This window comes from Equus caballus, chromosome 27 (assembly GCF_041296265.1).
Source record: "Equus caballus isolate H_3958 breed thoroughbred chromosome 27, TB-T2T, whole genome shotgun sequence".
Lineage (NCBI taxonomy): Eukaryota > Metazoa > Chordata > Mammalia > Perissodactyla > Equidae > Equus > Equus caballus.
Window position 1 is genome coordinate 31,470,474 of NC_091710.1, and position 21,834 is coordinate 31,492,307.

Below are 21,834 nucleotides of genomic sequence, written 5' to 3' on the forward strand. Positions count from 1 at the left end.
ACTTCTCTAAAAATTTATTGTTCTTTTGTTAAGATGTTTTATAAGCCTAGATTCTAATCACCCCTTTGAGTTACTCATCACTGGGTTCTCCTGTGTGTGTGTGTATGTGTGTAATGCACATGTTAATAAACGTCTGTTTGCTTTGCTCTTGTTAATCTGTCTTTTACTAGTCTAATTGTAGGGTCGCAGCCTGAGAACCTAAGATGGGTAGAGGGAAAAAATAAATTTTTCCTCCCTTATGTGATGAATGCTTGAAATTGAAGCAGGGTCCTGGGAAGATATTTTCCCCATTGGGCAGGCTGAGTCAGAAGGCAGGGGAAAAGTCTCCAAGGGAGCAGAGACTATTAATGCTAGAGAAATTCAGGACATATGAACAAAGTACTTACTTTAGTTCTTGATTTGTGCGGATGTGAGCTAATTTGCTTCGTCAGTTATTTTGAAATTTAGGTCTCTAGTTAGTTAGTTGAGATGGATTAACAGGTGAGAGGAGTTGAAAGACACTTGTTATTTGATGGCAGAATGAAGTAAATTTATTTGCCTTGCCTCAATTTTCCTCTTCCAAACTATTTTTTTTTTAAGATTTTTTTTTTTTAATTTTTTCCTTTTTCTCCCCAAAGCCCACCCGGTACACAGTTGCATATTCTTAGTTGTGGGTCCTTCTAGTTGTGGCATGTGGGACGCCGCCTCAGCATGGTTCAATGAGCGGTACGATGTCCACGCCCAGGATTCGAACCGACGAAACACTGGGCCTCCTGCAGCGGAGCGCATGAACTTAACCACTCGGCCACAGGGCCAGCCCCTTCCAAACTATTATATAATGTAAAAATATTAAAATGTAAAATTAAGCCACTACATAAAAAAGAAGGAAGTTCTGATACGTGCTTCAACATGGATGAACTTTGAAAACATCATGTCAAGTGAAATAAGCCTGACACAAAAAGACAAATATTGTATTACTCTACTTATGTAAAATATCTAGAATTAAGGCAAATTCCTAGAGATAGAAAAATTAGAAGTCACCAGAGGCTGGGGGAGGAGGAGGTAATGGAGAATTACCACTTAATTGGTGCGGAGTTTCTGTTTGGGGTGATGACAATTTTGGAAATAGCGATGATTGCTCAATATTGTGAATGTAATTAACCCCACTGAGTTTTAGACTTTATTTTATTTTATTATTTTTTTAAAGATTGGCACCTGAGCTAACAACTGTTGCCAATCTTTTTTTTTTTCTGCTTTTTTACTCCCCAGATCCCCCCAGTATATAGTTGTATATTTTAGTTGTGGGTCCTTCTAGTTGTGGAGTTTTACACTTTAAAATGGTTTAAATGGCAAGTTTTATATTATATATATTTTACTGCAATTAAATAAAATAGTAAAAAAAGTTAATCCACTAAATTGGAATTAATCCTGTGGTTACACTGAGTTGTTTTTTTGAGATAGAAGGGCTTGGGTAGGTCAAAACAGAAGAGTAGTTTATACAATATATGAATTATATTTCCCTCAGGAAGCTACCATACTTTCTACCAAAGAGTATGCAGGATTTTATGAGTATTCATGAGACAAGACAAATTACTCTTTTATAGTAGCTTGGGTCATTCTTTACATAGTTTGACACTAGCCACACCCTTCTGACCTGGAAATACTGAGGCTGCAACTACGTAGGTGGTTTTAATTATGATAAAGTTTTATTTAAGCATCAGTGGTGGAGACTTTGTGTATATTACACAAATAGCCACGTCCTCACCTCTCAGTGGGATATTTTTCCTATGCCTTCCCTAAGCCCTGGTTCGAGGCTGCCTCAGAAGCAATCCAGATGATGTCTATATTGTGTAACAAGGATGAGAAGGCAGAATAAACATCTATATGTTCAACTCTAATCTTGAATTCTCTGAAATCACGCTAATTTGGGCTGATGTTTAGAAATGGTCAAGTTGGTCACTGTTGTAGTCAACATTTCCGGCAGACAAAGAGAATCCTTTTTTAGTTCATTAGTGTGGCATCCAATGTGTAAGTACCTCTGACACAAAAATGGCCTAATTATGAGCCATATAGGGAGCCCATTTTTGTCTTCACTTGAAGAGTACCTTCAGAGTACAGGCTATCACCCAAAAGTGTTTTGAATGAATGCAGTCGTTGCTCTTAGTGCTGGGACCTAGTTACAGGCAATAGGCACTATAAACAGGAGCAATGCCATTGGTTAACAATATTCATCATCTATACATTTTAGCAGTTTGCTGGGGTGTGTATGGGAGGGTTTCAAGTTGGGCAATGACAGTAATAACAGCTAATATTTGGGTAAAGGAGGGTAATTGAGATTTGGGTGTTTGGATTATAAATAACATTCTAATTTTGGCACTGGAAGGCTTAGCTGTGTTCAATATCTATTCCAAATGGCTGAAATGAGACAAGCCATTGAAATAAAGGAATAATTATGAGCATTTTGTTAAAGTAATTAAACAAGGAAGACATTAGATTGAGGTGGCTCTAATGCCTTGGTAGCCTACATAAGCAAACTGAAACTTACGCCACAGTCAATGCACTGGAAGCCACAGAAACGAAACTTAAGAATAACTAATTACAAACAGCCAACTAGGCTTTCCCAAATAAGGCAACCACTTAAGCTACAGCCAATCAAAGACTTTCTTTGATTTGCTTCGGAATCTTCTCTATAAAAACCTTTTCTCTGGCTCCTGTCAGTGGAGTGCTCCTAACCATTTTTGGTTTGGGGCTGCCCAATTTGAACTGATGTTTGCTCAAATAAAGTACTCAAAATTTTAATGTACCTCTGTTTTATTAACTGTTCATTGAGTGCTTTCCATGCAGTAGATCTATTCCGTAAAACCATGATTCTCTAATTGTTAACTCATAATTCTCAAGTGGCTAGATAACGAGCATGTGTTAAAGTTTTATTTAACACATGGAAATAAATGAACAACACAAATGAGAATAGAGACGACAGAGCTTGCTGTAGCAAGGGATCAGCCCCCATCACTTGTGTTTGGCAGAAACTCAAAGGCAATCAAGGAAAGGGGAAGTTTTATAGTGAAAAAAAAGGATGCTTCTGGTATGTTCTGATTAAAAGTTGTTGGCAGAGGAAGCTGGAGATGGAGTAACTAGAAGTGAGGCATCTATATAATTGGTTTGGGGAGCGTATTTGTTTTTCTGTGGTTGATCTTGGTGTGTGTGTGTTGGGGGTGGAGGGGTCTAAAATAGGGAAGTTGGCAGCCTTTGAGGAAATCCTGACCATTCTGAGCCGGTTGCTGCAGAGGTTGTGGCTTAGTTTCTTATGTGGGTCAGAGTTTTATTATCATGTATGGTCTAGCCATTGCCTATTTGTATATTAAGTCTCTCTCACTCACTAACAAGGGAGCCAACAGAATAACAGAAGTGATTCCACGAGAATATGAGAAACTGGAATTTATATAATCATTGAGGAAAGGAACAATGAAATAAAAATTGATACAAAACTGACTCATGTATCTCAGGACAATGCAATTTTAACCTTTGGGATTATTTTTTTGTGCTGGATACCTGCTCTTTCTCCCCATTACACTTCATTAGTTTTTCTTACCAGTTAATCTCTGAGTTTACTGGGTTGTAAAAATCTCTGGGCTTTAATAAATTGTTATCAAACGAAGTTACGTTTCCTGAGGGTGTCGGATGATTACCACGTGGGTTTACTACAAAATCCTCTAGAATGAAACTAATTTGAAAAAGTCACACAACCTGCCGGGAGCCGTCAGCCTACAAGTTAAGCCTCTGCCTTGTGACACGGTCCGGGAGAGAGATGAGGGGACGCACGGCGACCCTCAAGGGATTCTACCAGGCTGCCCCTGCAACGAGTCTCCCTGGTACTTCTGACTTTTCTGCTTCTGCTCACTCTGTTCTACACCTGGGGTTATTTCAGGGGAAGTCAGCCCGGCCCTGGCAATGAGAATGATACAATGCAATATTCTAGGGAAAGTTCTGGGGAAAAACATCTTCTAGGGAAAGAACATTCTGACCCGTCCTTTGGTCGGGTGAAGCGATGGGAGTGGAGAGGGAACAAAGAAATCTGTAGCCCCCACAGATCTCTTTAGGAGGACGGTGGTTGCCACGGCCCATTGAGTCAGGAGGCCGCTGGGGGTGGCCTCCTTGAAGTAAAGAATTACAGAAGCTTGACTCCCCCCGGGCCTACACACAATCAATTGCTCTTAGGACTATTGTCTACCTTGCAATCAATTACTCTTACGACTATTGTCTACCTTGCAAAAACCCGCTTACGCGAGCCAAAAATATGTACTGGGACTGTTTCATGAAATCATCCTTGCATACCCTGAGCCCTATATAAATCATACATACACAAAATAAAGTTAGACTTGGACACCAAACTCCTTGTCTCACTGCCTCCTCCTTCGCCGACGCCGTCCATCCCTCAGGAGACCCTGTTCATGCTGGGGCTGGACCCAGGCAACAACCAATCATCTTTTGGCTTTATTTCCAAGTTTTGAATAAAAATTCATCTATTTATTTAATCTTCACAACAGTCCAATGCAAGTAACCCATTGTGGTAGTACAATTATTCTCACTTCCCAGATGAGAAAACCAAGACACAGGTTAAGTAACTTGAGGAGTAATCAGTACTGAGTACAGTACTAAGTAATTAAAGTACTAAGCAAACGACAGCTAGTTGACCACTGGCTTTGCTGCTCCTTTAGGTTATAAAGACGAGGAGAGGTCAGCCTCAGGAAGTCTGACCCACTCCAATACATTCAGGCTGTGGGCAAGGCCAGTGATCTTTTTCGTCGCTTTATTTCTACCCCTTTATGTTGCTTCTGACCTCGAAATCCTTTTCTAAGAGAGTTCACAGATGTGGTGGTTGGGAGTTCAGAAACCGGGCTTCACAACAGGATTTGCCTTTGCTGGCTGTGCTGTCTTGAGCAAGTCTTTCAGCTTCACGGGGCCTCTTGTTTCCTCACTTATAAAACAGAGCGCTGGAACAATGTGCTTTCAAGTTTAGGTGTTGAGGAGTGGCTTTTGATGTAAAGTCACAAAACACCTGGTAGACAACTTGAAAAATCGCGTCGCCACCTGCGTTAAACAGATTCCAGAGCACGCTGGAGGAGGATCTAGCAGCTTTAAATTTCTGTAATTTCTCAGCGGCCGCTGCTGGCCTCCTACCTACACGCCCTGTTCTCCGCCCCGCCCCCTCGCGTTGTCAAGGAGACCCGGGACGCCTCAGCTGGCGGATTCCTCTCCCGCCGCACTCCGAGCGGGGCACGTGGTGACGCACGCGCGCTCTCGACGGCGGAGGCGCCGCGGTGGCTGCCGGGACTGAGCTCCTCGCAGCTCGATCAGGAAGTGGCGGGCGGAGCCCGGGGTCGAGTCACCGCCTCAGCTGCCGCCGCCGCCGCCGCCGCCGCCGCCAGTGCGGAGACCCCGACCTGGCGGGGCAGCGCTGGGCGCGCGCGCGGGCAGGCGGGGGCGCTGCGGAGGAGCAGGAAGCGGTGGCCACGCCGGCGTGGGCGGCTGGTCACGGCGAAGGCGCGGGGAGGCGGCGGCGGGGCGCGTGGGGCGGCCCTTCTCGCTCAGGTAGGGGCTGCGGCGGGCGGGTGAGGGGCGGGGGGCCCCGGCCTGTTGTTCCTCGGCGCCGCCGCCTGCCGCGGGGCGAGCGTGGCTTCCACCCCTCGGGAGGCTGGGGCCGCCGGGCGCTACGCGAAACACCTAAACACGGGGACAACTTCTGGGGAGCATTGTCTTTTAGGCCGGAGGTACGTGGAGCAAACTTTTGGGCCGGAAAGAGGGTAAGTCGGCAGTCCGCGGGCTCACTGTGCCTCTCCTAGCCCCCAAGTTTCCATTCGCCGAGCGAACCATGTGTGTGGCGTTTGGGGAACCACGGCGTCCCCACCACCTGAAGGCTGTGATTTAGATGCTCCTTCACGGACTTTTAAGCTGCCTTGTAATGATTCCTAAACTTCAGTTAGAATCGTTGTTTTCTTCACAGTCTGAAGACATTTTCCAAAACAAAAAGGTTGCGTCCACCTCCACATTTCTGTCGTTTCAGAGGTGAGCAGTCGCTGTTCTCAGCTGGCCGGCTGGTCGTAGCGGGGGGTCTTCGATGCCAGGGGCGCCCCTGAGGCTTAGACAGGGAAAGAAGCAAAAGACAGGGAAAGTAGAAGGGTGGAAAGAAGTCGAAAGAGATAGTGGAGAACGTGGGCTTTGCAGCCCGGTGTTGCTTTAACCGATGTCCTTCCGTGGAGGAACACGTGAACTCATTGAGTTGAGCGGTGGTGTTTTTTTTTTTTTAGTGTAAAATGGGCATAGTGATGTGTCCTGTCTGCTACACAGGTCACTACATGTAAAACTTTACTAATACTGAGTAGTCTTTGAGAAAAAGGAGGAAAAGTTCGGCGGGGCGTGCGATGGTGACAGACAGACATTAGCATTCTGCTCTAGGTGCCACTGAACGTTAGCTGTGCCGCACAGGTCGCCTTTGTGGTAGAGGCCTTTACCTTTACCAGCATCTCAGGTCTGGAGTAAGGAGCGCTTGAGTTACGAGTCAGGACATTCGGGTCCTGGCCCAGGTGCTTTCTGCTGTGTGACCATAATCCTACCTCTTCACTTCAGATTTCACATTTTATTAAAATAGGAGTGAAACTAATACCTATCATCTCATAGAGTTGTGAGGATCAAATGCTGTAAGCGTTGAGGTCTTTATAAATCGTAAGGCTTTTATTTAAATCTGTGTTAAAATCATGGTTAAAAGTCTGGATTGAGTACGTCTCTTTACAAGGTGAAATCAAGTGACAAGTGTTTCCTGTTTTAAGCTTGTTGCCCCCACCTTATCACTCGTGAATTCTCCTTTCTTATTCCCACACTTTCCCTCCCCCAAGACTGTCACTCACCTTCCTCACCCCAGTGTAGCGTGCTATTTTTCAGAGCCAACCAAAACAGTAATACTGAAATAACGTAGCTTTACTATTTAAAAAGTCGGCTTCACAAACATTTTCTCCTTTTATTCTTACAATTGGGCTAAATGTAGACAGCGTTAGTAGTACCCTGTTTTACTTGGAATTGGGTTTAGAGAGGCCTAGGGTCTGTGCTGTTAGAACTGAGGGGAGAACGCAGGTCTTTGATTCGAGGTCCAGTGCCAGTGACTGTTCGTTCCTTCCTTAACTGAAGTTTACTCTGATTATTTCTTATCAATGCTTATATTTTTAACTTTTGGCACTCTAAGTCACTTATTATTTATTCATTGCTTTTTAAGCGAGGTGCTCAACGTGTTCATGTTCTCAATTGTAAGCTGCCTGAAGGCAAGGATTTATTTTCCAGAACCTTTCAAAGCTTGGAGTACAGTGCCTCACAAACAGAAGACATTTCAGAAAGGCTTGTGAAACCAATAACAGTGAGGCTAGAGCAATTTAAAGAGTTTTTTCTGTTCATTATTCATTTAACAAACATTGAGCAACCCTGTGCTTGAAGGCTTTCAAAATATGAGATAGAATCTTTTTCCTCCAGGGCCTTCCTTCCCAATTTATGAACACTAGTTTTAACAGTGCAAAATAATTTACATAGTCAGCCCTCGCACCTCCTAGATTCTCCACGGGGTTTCAGGGAGAGTTCAGACAAGAGAGGAACATTTAACAATATTTGTTGAATGACCTGTGGCTTCCCTGGTTGTACTGAAGTTGCTTAGAATTGTAGTTTTAGAACTGGGAAAAAAAACCCCGAAGAGGTCTGGCCCCATCTCTCTCCAAATCAGGAATTTTCGGTAGATACTGCTGACAGATAGTAATCTAACCTCTTCATCACTTAATAGAGAGTTCACTAATTTTAAAACATACCTTTTCATTTGTAAGCAATTATGATGGTTCTCTTTTTTCTTTGCACTGAGTCTGAATCTGCCTCCTAATTTCTGTGCAGCAGTCCTGATGTTATTTCTAGAGCAGCGTTGTCCAATAGAAATACAATATGAGCTGCAAGTGTGAGTCACATGTGTAATTTAAAATTTTCTAGTAGCTATGTATTTTTTAAAAGTATAAAACAATTAGGGGAAATTAATTTTAATTTTATATAACCCACTATATTCAGAATATTATCACATCAATGTGTAATCAATCTAAAATATCTCATTAGTAATTTTAAAAGTTCTTTCCTTTGTCCTAAGTGTTTTAAATCTGATGTATTTTACACTTAAGTGTACATCTCAGTTCCAGCCCTGTTTCAGATGCTCAGTAGGCACTTGTGGCCAGTGACTACCATATTGGACAGCACAGTTCTAGAGCTTTAGGAAGTAATTCTGTTTCTCTTTAGTAGTGCCTAGCATGGCACTTGGCACATAATAGGCACTCGTTAAAGATGTTTTGAGTGAATGAGTAAGTGAATAAAAACAAGTGCTAGATAACTAGTAATAAAAGGTAATTTTGTTTGGGATGTAACTGTTGATGAGACCAATGGATTTGGTATATATGTTTGAGTGAGTGGAATCTGTATTAAAGATAGTTATTTTTATCTTTGCAGCATTATGGATCCAAGCCTGTTGAGAGAACGAGAGCTCTTCAAGAAACGAGCTCTTTCCACTCCTGTAGTAGAAAAACGTTCAGTATCTTCTGAATCATCATCGTCATCAAAGAAGAAGAAAGCAAAGCTAGAACATGGAGGGTCATCAGGCTCTAAACAAAATTCTGGTTAGTAAAACTGACTGTTTAGTTTTTATTTTTCAGGAAACCATTTAGTCATGGCAAATTCATTTTTCAGTTCAACATTCATATTGATTGTTAGGCATTTTAAGTATGAGGGGTGAAACGATAAGAGAACTTTTTGCTCTTAAGATATTAGCAGTCTTGTGTACTAGTTAGAATTTAGGTTATTATTTAAAAAAATAACTTCATTGAGGTTTGATTTATGTACTGTAGAGTTCACTCATTTTAAGCATACAGCTCAAAGATATTTAGTAAATTTACAGACTTGTGCAACTGTTACTACAGTCCAATTTTAGAACATTTCCATCACCCTCAGAAGATCCCTTGTATCTTGTTTGCAGTCACTCCTTGTTCCCACCCTGGCCCCAGATAACCAATAATCTACTTTCTTTTCTATTATGTATTTGCCTTTTCTGTCCATTTCATATAAATGGAATTGCACAATATGTAGTCTTTAGTGTATGACTTCTTTTACTTAGCATTTATTGAGATGACCATATTGTTCTTGTTTTTTATTGTATTAACGTGATAACTTAAGTTAATTGATTTTTCTATGTTAAACCAAGCTTGCATTCTTGGAATAAATCTTATTTAGTCATGGGTTATAATGCTTTTTATTTGTTGTGGGATCCAGTTTGCTGATATCTTGTCTAGGGTTCATCCATGTTGTAGCATGTGTCAGTACTTCCTTCCATTTTATTACTGAAGACTACTTGATTGTATGGATATACCACAGTTTGTTTATACATTCACCAGTTAATGGACATTTGGATTATTTCTACTTTTTGGCTATTATGAATAGTCCTCCTGTGGACGTTCATGTACAAGTCTTTGTGTGGACATGTTTTTTTTTCTCTTGGATAGAGATCTAACAGTGGAATTTCTGAGTCGTAAATTGATGTTTAACTTTTTAAGAAACTACCAAAATGGCTGTACCATTTTACCATCTCACCATCAATGCATGAGGGTTCCGTTTTTTTCTCAGTCTTGCCAAGACTTGTTATTCCTTGTCTTTTTGCTCATAGTCATTCTAGTGGAGGTGAAGTGATATCATTGTGGTTTTAATATGCAATTCCCTAATGACTCGAGATTTTGAGCATTATTTCATGTACTTGTTGACCATTCATGTGTCTTCTTTGGTGAAATTTCTATTCAAATTTTTTGCCCATTTAAAAAAATTGGATTATCTTCTGCCTATTGATTTGTAAGAGTTCTTTATATATTTTGGATACAGTTTCTTGATCCAATATCATTTGTATTCTTGGTGTTATATCTAAGAAATCTGTGCCTAACCCAAGATCATGAAAATTTGCTCCTGTGTTTTCTTCTGAGAGTTTTATAGTTTTAGCTCTTACATTTAGGTCTGTTAATGTATTTGAGTTGATTTTTGGTGTAAGGTTTAATATAAAGGTCTAAATTATCTTTTTGTATATGGTTATTCATTTGTTCTTGCACCATTTCTTAAAAAGACTATGGTTTCACCATTGACTTGATTGGCACCCTTGTGGAATATCAATTAACTATAAATGAAAAAGTCTATTTCCAGAATCTCAGTTTGATTCCATTGACTCAGACTATCCTTATGCCAGTACTATACTCTCTTGATTGCTGTAGCATTGTACTTAAGTTTTGAAATTGAGAAGTGTAAGTCCTTCAGTTTTGTTCTTCTCTTTCAAGATTATTTTGGTTTTTCCTGAATCCTTTGGATTTCCGTATAAATTTTAGGATGAGCTGATGAAGTCACAGCTGTAAAAGAACCAGCAGCGATTTTTTTGTTGCTCTTGAGGTCATAATAGTTAATAACATTGTGAAATTTCAGTTGTACATTATTATTTGTCAGTCACCATATATATGTGCCCCTTTATCCCTTATGCCCACCCCCACAACTGCCTTCCCCTTTAGTAACCACTAATCTGTTTTCTTTGTCCATGTGTTAGTTTATCATCCACATGTGAGTGAAATCATATGGTGTTTGTCTTTCTCTGTCTGGCTTATTTTGCTTAGCATAATACCCTCAAAGTCCATCCATGTTGTTGCAAATGGGATGATTTTGTCCTTTTTTTATGGCTGAGTAGTATACCATTGTGTGTATTTACCACATCTTTATCCATTCATCAGTCTGTGAGCGCTTGGGTTGCTTCCACTTGTTGGCTATAGTGAATAATGCTGCAGTGAACATAGGCGTGCGTAAATCTCTTTGGAGTGTTGATTTCAAGGTCTTTGAATAAATACCCAGTAGTGGGACAGCTGGGTTGTGTGGTATTTCTGTGTTTACTTTTTTGAGAAATCTCCATACTGTTTTCCATAGTGGCTGCACTAGTTTGCATTTCCACCAGCAGTGTATGAGGGGTCCCTTTTCTCCACATCCTCTCCAACGTTTGTTGTTTTTTGTCTTGCTAATTATAGCCCTTCTAACAGGTGTAAGGTGATATCTCATTGTAGTTTTGATTTGCATTTCCCTGATGATTAGTGATGTTGAACATGTTTTCATGTGCCTGTTGGCCATCTGTGTATCTTCTTTGGAAAAATGTCTGTTCATATCCTCTGCCCATTTTTCGATTGGGTTGTTTGTTTTTTTGTTGTTGAATTGTGTGAGTTCTTTATATATTTTGGAGATTAAGCCCTTGTCAGATAGACGATTTGCAAATATTTTCTTCCAGTTGGTGGGTTGTCTTTTTGTTTGGTTCCTGGTTCGTTTGCCTTGCAGAAGCTCTTTAGTCTGATGAAGTCCCATTTATTTTTTCTTTTGTTTCCCTTGCCCAAGTGGACATAGTATTCGAAGAGATGCTGCTAAGACCAATGTCAAAGAGTGTACTGCCTATATTTTCTTCTAGGAGTTTTATGGTTTCACGTCTTACCTTCAAGTCTTTGATCCATTTTGAGTTAATTTTTGTGTACGGCGAAAGGTAATGGTCTGCTTTCATTCTTTTGCATGTGGCTGTTCAGTTTTCCCAACACCATTTGTGGAAGAGACTTTCCTTTCTCCATTGTATGTTCTTAGCTCCTTTGTTGAAGATTAGCTGTCCATAGATGTGTGGTTTTATTCCTGGGCTTTCAATTCTGTTCCATTGATCTGTGTGTCTGTTGTTGTACCATTACCGTGCTGTTTTGATTACTGTAGCTTTGTAGTATATTTTGAAGTCAGGGGATGTGATGCCTCCAGCTTTGTTCTTTGTTCTCAGGATTGCTTTAGCTATTCGGGGTCTTTTGTTGCCCCGTATGAATTTTAGCATTCTTTGTTCTGTTTCTGTGAAGAATGTCATTGGGATTCTGATTGGAATTGCACCGAATCTGTAGACTGCTTTCGGTAGTATGGACATAACTCTGTTTATTCTTCCAATCAATATGCATGGAATATCATTTCATTTCTATGTCATCATCAGTTTCTTTCAATAATGTCTTATAGTTTTCATTGTATAGGTCTTTCACCCCCTTGGTTAAAGTTATTCTTAGATATTTTATTTCTTTTTTTCAGATTGTAAATGGGATTGTGTTCTTCAGTTCTCTTGCTGTTAGTTCATTATTAGAGTATAGAAATGCGACTGATGTTTCCAAGTTGATTTTGTACCCCGCAGCTTTGCTGTAGTTGTTGATTACTTCTAACAGTTTTCTGATGGATTCTTTAGGATTTTCTGTAATATAAAATCATGTTATCTGCATAAAGCAAGAGTTTCTCTTCCTTGCTAATTTGGATACCCTTTATTTCTTTTTCTTGCCTAATTACTCTGGCCAAAACCTGCAGTACTATGTTGAATAAGAGTGGTGAGGTTGGGCACCCTTGTCTTGTGCCTGTTCTCAGAGGGATTATTTTTAGTTTTTCCCTGTTGAGTATGATGTTGGCTGTGGGTCTATCATTATATGGCTTTAATTATGTTGAGGTACTTTCCTTCTATACCCATTTTATTGAGAGTTTTTATCATAAATGAATGTTGAGGGCTGGCCCAGTGGCGTAGTGGTTGAGTTTGCATGCCCTGCTGTGGCGGCCTGGGGTTCTCAGGTTCAGATCCCAGGCACGGACCTGCGCACTGCTTGTCAAGCCATGCTGTGGCAGCCGTCCCACATATAAATGTAGGAGGATGGGCACAGATGTTGGCTCAGGGCCAATCTTCCTTAGCAAAAGGAGGAGGGTTGGTGGTGGATGTTAGCTCAGGGCTGGTCTTCCTAAAAAAAAATGAAGGTAGGATCTTGTCAAATGCTTTCGCTGCATCTATTGAGATGATCATGTGGTTTTTATTCTTCCTTTTGTTAATATGATGTATCACATTGTTTGATTTGCAGATGTTAAACCATCTTTGCATCCCTGGTATAAATCCCACTTGACCATGGTGTATAATCCGGTTAATGTATTGCTGTATTTGGTTTGTGGATATTTTGTTGAGGATTTTTGCATCTACGTTCATCAGTGGTATTGGCCTGTAATTTTCCTTCTTTGTGTTGTCCTTGTCTTGCTTTGGGATCTGGGTGATGTTGGCCTCATAAAATGTGTTAGGAAGCATTCCATTGTCTTTAATTTTGTGGAATGGTTTGAGAAGGATAGGTATTAAATCTTTGAATGTTTGGTAGAATTCTCTAGAGAAGCCATCTGGTCCCGGACTTTTATTTTTTGGGAGGTTTTTGGTTCCTGTTTCAATCTCTTTTCTTGTGATTTGTCTATTCAGATTCTCTATTCTTGATGCAGTTTTGGGAGGTTGTATGAGTCTAAGAATTTATCGACTTCTTCTAGATTGTCCAGTTTGTTGGCATATAGTTTTTCCATAGTATTCTCTTATAATCTGTTGTGTTTCTGTGGTATCTGTTGTAATTTCTCCTCTTTGATTTCTAAACTTGTTTATTTCAACCTTCTCTCTTTTTTTTCCTAGTGAGTCTGGCTAAGTGTTTGTCAAGTCTTGTCTGTCATCTCAAAGAACCAGCTCTTGCTTTCATCGATCCTTTCTACTTTTTTGGTCAATTTCATTTATTTCTACTCTAATTTTTTATTATTTCCCTCTTTCTGCTGACTTTGGGCTTTGTTCTTTTTCTAAATCTGTCAGGTATAGTTTGAGATTGCTTATTTGAGGTTTTCTTGTTTGTGAGGATGAGCCTGTAGTGCTATGAATTTCCTTCTTAGGACCACTTTTGCTGTATCCCCTGTGCATTGGTATGGTGCATTTTCATTTGTCTCCAGGTATTTTTTGATTTCTCCTTTCATTTCTTCAGTGATCCATTGGTTGTTCAGTAGCATGTTGTTTCCACATATTTGTCACTTTCTCTGCTTTTTTCTTGTAGTTGATTTCTAGTTTCATAGCATCATGCTCAGAAAAGATGCTTGATATGATTTCAGTCTTCTTAAATGTATTGAAGCTTGCCTTGTTTCCCAACATATGGTCTGTTTTTGAGAATATTCCATGTGCAATTGAGAAGAATGTGTATTCTGCTGTTTTTGGATGGAGTAGTCTACATATAGCTATGAAGTCCATCTGGTCTAGTTTTTTGTTTAATTCCACTATTTCCTTTTTGACTTTGTCTGGATGATGTATCCATTGGTGTAAGTGGGCTGTTGAGTTTCCCTACTGTTATTGTGTTGCTGTTAATTTCTCCTTTTAGGTTTGTTAATAGTTACTTAATGTACTTTGGTGCTCCTGTGTTAGGTGCATATATATTTATAAGTGTTATGTCCTCTTGGTGGAGTGTCCCTTTTATTATTATATACTGCTCCTCTTTGTCTCTCATTGCCTTGGAGTCTACTTTGTCTGATAGAAGTACCGCAACACCTACTTTCTTTTGTTGGTCATTAGCTTTAAATATTGTCTTTCCATTCCTTCACTCTGCGTTTGTCTTTAGAGCTGAGATTCGTTTCCTGGAGGCAGCAAATTTTTGGGTCTTGATTACTTTTTTTCTTTTTTTTGGGTAAAGGAGATTGGCTCTGAGCTAATATCTGTTGCCAGTCTTCTTTTTACTTGAGGAAGATTGTCACTGAACTAACATCTGTGCTGGTCTTCCTCTATATTGTGTGTGGGACACCGCCACAGCATGACTTGATGAGTCGTGTGTAGGTCTGTGCCCAGGCTCCGAACCTGAGAACCCTGGGCTGCCAACGCGGAGTGCACAAGCTTTACTATGCCACTAGGCTGGCCCTGTGTCTTGTTTTTTAATCCAGCTTGCCACTCTCCATCTTTGGTTTTGAGAATTTAATCCATTTACATTTGGAGTGATTATTGATATATGAGGGCTTAATGCTGCCATTTTATAAGTTGTTTTCCAATTCTTCTGTATTTCCCTTGTTTCTCATCTCATGTATTTCTCACTGCCAGTTCAGTTTGATGGTTATCTGTGATGGTTTGCTCAGTTTTCTCTTTATTTATCATTTGTCTTTCTGTTCTGATTTATTGTTTAGTGGTTACCATGAGGTTTGTATAAAAAATCTCATAGATGAGGTGCTACATTCTCTGATAGCCTCTTATTTCCTTAGTCTAAGTAGGTTCCGTCCCTTTCATCTTCTCCTTTTAAGTTATTGTTGTCACAGCTTATTCCGTTTTGTGCTTTGCCTTTTTGATTAAAATGAAGAGATTACAGTTATTTTGGATGTTTTCCTTCTCTTTGTCTTTAATGTTACAATTAAGTGTTTGCTAACCGGTTCTGATAGACAGCTGCAATTTTCTGATTTTGTCTGTCCGTTTATCTCCTTGATCAAGGCTTTGTAAATCCCTTTGTTTTCCAGTACGAGAGCTTTCTTGATCATTTCTTGTAGGTGATTCTTGTGGCTGTGAACTCCCTCAGCTTCTGTTTATCTAGGAAAGTTTTTATTTCTCCATCATATCTGAAGGATATTTTCACTGGATAGAGTATTCTTTGTGGAAAGTTTTTGTCTTTCAGAATTTTGAATGTATTGTTCCACTCTGTTCTAGCCTGTAACGTTTCTGCTGAGAACTCGGCTGAAAGCCTGATAGGGATGCCTTTGTAGGTTATTTTCTTCTGCCTTGCTGCCCTTTATCTTTGTCATTCACTTTTGCCAGTTTTACTACTATATGCCTTGGAGAAGGTCTTTTGACATTGATGTTTTTAGGAGTCTATTGGTTTCATTTCCTTGTAATTCCAGCTCCTTCCTCAGGTTTGGGAAGTTCTCAGCTAATTTCTTTGAACAAGCTTTCTGCCCCTTTCTCCCTCTCTTCTACCTGTGGAGAAGAACATAATTCTTATGTTGCATTTCCTAATTGAGTCAGATATTTCTTGGAGAATTTTTTCATTTCTTTTTAGTTTATTGTTCTCTCTCCTCCTGCATCTGCAGCATTTCTATGTTTCTGTCCTTTAAATTACTAATTCTGTTCTTCATAATATCAGCTTTGTTATTTAAGGACTCCATATTTTTCTTTATGTTATTATGTTTTTCATCTCAACATTTCTGATTGGCTTTTTTTTAATAGTTTCAATCTCTTTTGTGAAGAATTCCCTCTGTTCATTGATTTCATTCCTGATTTCATTAAACTGTCTTTATGGCTCTTCTTGTAACTCATTGAGATTTTTTTTGATAGCTATTTTGAATTCTCTGGCATTCAGTTATTAAATTTCTGTGACTTCAGGGTTGATTTATGGGTACTGGTCATTTTCCTTCTGGTCTGGAGTGTTAATACACCTCTTCATGCTATTTGCTGGCGTTGACTTGTGCCATTGCATAGTGGTAGTATCTGGTCACAGATTCCACCTGCCACCACTGTGGGGGCAGGAGCTATGCATTCTGAGCCTGCTGCGATCCCTGGCAGCTGTGACTCTCCTTTGAAAGCTGTGCTGAGAGGGCCTGTCTGTGTTTGCTTGTTAGCTGCCACTGCTTTACACACATAGGTGGGTAGCCCTCTGCTGGGAGTCCTCTGTTCTTGTTGACCAGCTGAGTTGGTGCACCTGGTGGGAGTGGAGGGGGCAGTTTCTTTCACACGTGCGATCCTGGGCACTCCTGCTCTGCATTTGTTGTCTGTCCTCCTGGGCTACTTGGCTAGGTGAAGACTCCCTCGTGATTGCTTGGCCTCCTTGTTGTGGAGCATTCCCACTGGTTGGGAGGCAACTCCGAGAGTGAAGGTGTTCCTGCAGAGGGCTGGCCTGTCTCTCTTCTCTCAAAGTTGTGTGCTGACTGCCATGCGTGGTCCCACTCCCTAGGACATTGCCATTTGGGGAGGGAGAGGAGATCCCCTTACCTCCTTCCACTGCCTCCTAGGGAGTCCAGCACCTCCACCTTCAGACATATGGCTGCATGGATCTCTCAGAGGTCTGTTGTGTGAATTTCCTCTCTTGGTTTAGGAATATCCTTTTCATTGTATTTTAGAGGGGAGAGACTAAGGGAAGAACTCACTCTGCCGTGATGCTGTCATCACTCCCAGCTGCGATTTTGACAGGGATTACATTGAGTCTATAAATCAATTTTGGGTAAATTGCTGTCTTAAAAATATTACGTCTTACTGTCAGTGAATGGATATCTTTTTTTTTTTAATAATAAAGTCCCTCTTTTTTTTTTTTTTTAAAGATTGGCACCTGGGCTAACAACTGTTGCCGATCTTTTTTTGTTTTTTTTCCTGCTTTATCTCCCCAAACCCCCCTTGTACATAGTTGTATATGTTAGTTGCAGGTCCTTCTAGTTGTGGGACGTGGGATGCCGCCTCAGCGTGGCCTGATGAGCGGTGCCATGTCTGCGCCCAGGATCCGAACCCTGGGCCGCCGCAGCAGAGTGCATGAACTTAACCACTCGGCCACGGAGCCAGCCCCAAGTGAATGGATATCTTTCCGTTTAGGTTTTTAACTTCTTTGAACAATGTTTTATAGTTTTTAATGTGTATCTTACACTTATTAAATTAATTCCTAAGTATTTTATTTTTGATGTTACTGTGAATGAAATTGCTGTCTTGATTTGATTTTTGGATTGTTCATTGCTAGCATATAGAAATATAGTAGGTTTTTGTACATTGACTTATTTTTGCCACCTTGCTGAAGTCCTTATTTCTGTTTTTTTGTGTGGATTTCTTAGTATCTTTTACATACAAGAATATGTTGTCTGAGAGTAAGAACAGTTTTATTTCATCTTTTCCAATATGAATGCCTTTTATTTCTTGTCTGTCTGGACTGGCCGATCTGATGTTGAGTAGAAGTAGTGAGAATGGACATCTTGTCTCGTTCCTGAACTTAGGGGGGAAAGTGTTCATTCTTTCACCATTATGTGTGATGTTAGCTGAAAGGTTTTTGTAGATGCCCTTTGTCAGATTGAAGAATTTCCCCTCCATTTCTAGTTTATTGAGAATTTTTTTTTTTTTTAAAGATTTCATTTTTCCTTTTTCTCCCAAAGCCCACTGGTACATGGTTGTGTATTTTTAGTTGTGGGTCCTTCTAGTTGTGGCATGTGGGATGCCGCCTCAGCATGGCTTGATGAGCGGTGCTCTGTCCGTGCCTAGGATCTGAACTGGCGAAACCCTGGGCTGCTGAAGCCAAGTGCATGAAATCAACCACTTGGCCATGGGGCTGGCCCCAAAGATTTTATTTTTCCTTTTTCTCCCCACAGCACCCTGGTACATAGTTGTTTATTTATTTATTTTTTTAGTTGTGAGTCCTTCTAGTTGTGGCATGTGGGGTGCCGCCTCAGCATGGCTTGATGAGCAGTGCCATGTCTGTGCCCAGGATTCGAACTGGCAAAACCCTGGGCTGCCAAAGCGCAGCACGCGAACTTAAGCCACTCGGCCATGGGGCCGCCTAAGAATTTTTAATCATGAATGGGTATTGGATGTTGTCAAATGCTTTTTCTGCATCTATTGAGATGATCATGTTGCTCTTGTTCTTTGGTAATATGATATATTACATTAATTGATTTTTAGATGTTAAAGCAACCTTGCATTCTTGCAGTAAATCCTACTTGCTCATAGTGGATAATCCTTTTTTACTTGTTGTGGGATTCAGTTTGCTGATATTTTGTATACGATTTTTGTGTCTATTCATGAGGGATATGGTGTGTAGTTTCTTTGTGATTCTTATCAGGGTAATTTTGGCCTCATGAAAGATTTGTGAAGTGTTCTTTTCCGCTGTTTTCTGAAAGAGTTGTGAAGGTTTGATATAGTTTTCTCTTTAAATGTTGTATAGAATTCACTAGTGAAGCCATTGGCCCTGAGCTTTCCTTTGTGGGAAGCTCTTTGTAGAAATTGCTTCTTAGAGATCTGCTCAAATTTTCTCTTTTTCTTGAGTTAACTTTGGTACTTTGTGTATTTTTAGGAGTTTGTCTATTTCATCATCTATGTTGTATAAAGTTTTTCGAAGTATTCGCTTGCAGTCCTTTTGATTTCTGTAAGGTCATTAGTGATAGTGCTCCTCTTTAATTTCTAATTTTAGGAATTTGTGTTTTTCTCTCTTTTTTCTTGGTAAGTCTAGCTAAAGTTTTGTCGATTTTGTTGATCTTTTCAAAAAAAGCAACTTTTGGTTTCATTGATTTTTCTGTTTTTCATTTTTTTCTAAAGTTTCACCTATTTCCACTTCAGCACTTATTCTTTTGTTTCTTCTGCTTATTTTGTTTGCTTTACTCTTAGACTGTTACCTTTTAAACAACAAAGTCAGTGCAACTTAATTCGCAAAAAATTCTTTACCTACTTCAAAATGTAGCAATAATAATATTTACTGATGTCATCTTGTTAGGTGTTCTTCAAACTTTTTTACTGACTGACGTTAAAGCAGAGCTAATCTTTTTATCAAAGTAGGCCTATCATTCTTATTAGCATATACGTTAGTTTTGATTATCTCATTCGAGTGAAATTTACGTTGAATTATTTCATAAACAAAATTTTAAAAACTTTTATTTATTTTTTTGTTTTTGCTGAAGAAGATTGGCCCTGAGTTAACATCTTTGCCAGTTTTCCTCTATTTTGTATGTGGGTCACTGTCTCAGCATGGCTGTGGACAAGTGGTGTGTAGGTACATGCCTAGGAATGGAACCTGGGCCGCTGAAGCGGAGCATGCTAAACTTAACCACTAGGCCATGGGGCTGGCCGCTAAAAACCGTTTTAAATATTAGCATAGACCTAGTCTTTTTGATCTGCTTAAGAATATCTTTGCTCCAAAATCTCAGTGGCTTAAAAGAACAAAGGTTTGTTTCTCTTTCTTACCACTGTGTGTCGACAGGGTCTTAGCTTGTTAGAGTCGCTCAAGGACCCAGGCTGATAGCATACCTGATATTTCAAATGTTGTAGGTTTCAGTGCCAGAGGGAAAAAGAGCTGTGGAAGATCTTGCCTGGCAGTTAAATGCTCTGGCCTGGAGGTGACACACATCACTTTCCCTCACAGCTGATTGGCCAGAGCTAGTCACAGGGCTATACCCAGCCACAGGGGGTTCCATGGACTCAAAAAGAGTAGAGCTAGAAGTGTTAGATGTAAACAGTAAAGATTACCAAAGCATCCTAGTTCAGATCACTGTCACTGGATTGCCTGATTAGCTGCTTACCAGGTCTCCTGGTTTAGCTTCTCTACTGTCCGTTCTCTGTATAGCAGTCAATGATTTTTCTAATCATAAATCTGACGATGTCACTCTGCTTATAGCTGATCATCATTGCTTTTCAGATAAAGTCCATCTTTTCCTGCAGCCTACATGCCCTTCCTGATGTAGGCTCTACTTATCCTTTATGCCCATATCTCATCGTTTTCCTTGTAGTTTGTTATAGTGATATTGACTTGTAGCTTCTCTAACATGCTTTACTCTCTTTTGCCTCTTGACCTTTGCTCATATTACTTCTTCTTCCTGGAACATTCTTTTTATGTCTTTCCCTCTTTCCTTTGGCTAACTCCTATTCCTCTTTTAGGTTTCAGCTTAAAAGTCATTTATTCTCACTTTCCAATTTGAATTCAGTGCTTAGCCTTTGAATTCCCATAGCACTTACTATTTCTGACAAAGCCATTGTGTGCCATTGTAATTGCATAGTTACTTGTTTGCTGTTGTAATCTAATCCTTCACCCACAGAAGCATTCAATACGTTTTTGTTGAATGGCTAAATAAATTACAGGGTAAGGTGGGGAAAAGTTGATGGTGTTACATTATCAAAAAATCTAGTTATGAAAAGACTTGTATGCTTCCTATCTATGGTAAAGACCTTGAAGTTTACTGTTTATGAAAATGTGGTTTTATCAGTGCTGAGAATAACTCCTGGTTACTAAAGTATCTTATATACCTTGGTTTCACAAGTCCTTTGAAAGTTGGTTACATTATTTTGTTTGTGTCTAATGTTAGATAAAATATAAAAAATGTTTTCTGGAAAAGTGATTTCAGATTGGGAATTAGGGTACTCTAAGTTGAAAGTAACGAATATTTATTTTTCACTTCACGTATCAAATAAATTCTATTTTTCCATAATTTTCAGTAGCTTCTTAATAATCTGTCAAGTTGGTCTGCCGCATTTAGTTAAAGCTTGTTATATTTTTTCTTATTTTGAGTAATGCTGTTGTAAATATCTTTGTATCTTGAGCTTTTTTCTTTTGAACTAATTTCTGAGGATAAATTTCCAGGAGTGGCATTTCTGGTGTAAGGGCATTTGTAGTGTGATGCTTAAGGGTATGCTTTGGTTTGCTCATGGCTGGTAGCAAAATAGTATTAGGGTTATAGAATGTAAAATCTGCATAACCCTTGGAATTCCAAGAAATGAAACTGCCATATTTCTTACCAGGTATTGAATGGTCCTATTTTTTTTTTTTTTTTTGGTGAGAAAGATTAGTCCTGAGCTAACATCCATTGCCAGTCCTCCTCTTTTACCTGAGGAAGATTGGCCCTGAGTTAACAACTGTGCCCATCTTCTTCTATTTTATATATGGCATGCCTGCCACAGCAAGGCTTGATGAGCAGTATGTAGGTCTGCACCCAGGATCTGAACCACTGAACCCTGTGCTGCTAAAGTGGAGTGTGTAGACTTAACCACTATACCACTGGGCTGACCCCCATATATGTATCCTTTTTAAAATTTATTTTTATTTATTTTTTTGGAGAGGAAGGCTCACCCTGAGCTAACATCCATTGCCAGTCTTCCTCTTTTTTTTTTTTTAAAACCTGGGGAAGATTAGCCCTGAGCTAACATCTGTGCCCATCTTCCTCTATTTTTTTATGCAGGATGCCTCCACAGCATAGCTGATGAGTGGAGTAGGTCCGCATCCAGGATCCGAACCTGTGAATCTGGGC

The 21,834-nt window shown here is 39.9% G+C and overlaps 1 protein-coding gene across 4 annotated transcripts in view; it reads left to right on the forward strand.

Moving 5' to 3' along the window:
* The first annotated feature begins 5,309 nt into the window (after nucleotides 1–5,309).
* Nucleotides 5,310–21,834, forward strand: part of GTF2E2 (general transcription factor IIE subunit 2) — a 78,098-nt gene continuing 61,573 nt past the window's right edge. Inside the window, exons 1-2 of one of the 4 annotated variants that reach the window (XM_023630731.2) lie at nucleotides 5,310–5,571; nucleotides 8,500–8,666. In XM_023630731.2, the coding sequence (XP_023486499.1) occupies nucleotides 8,504–8,666 (163 nt within the window). In that variant the 5' untranslated portion in view covers nucleotides 5,310–5,571; nucleotides 8,500–8,503. Of the gene's footprint in view, nucleotides 5,784–5,985; nucleotides 6,046–8,499; nucleotides 8,667–21,834 lie in introns of those variants that run through there. The other 3 variants (XM_001495553.7, XM_014736586.3, XM_070252725.1) reach the window with 3 other exon arrangements.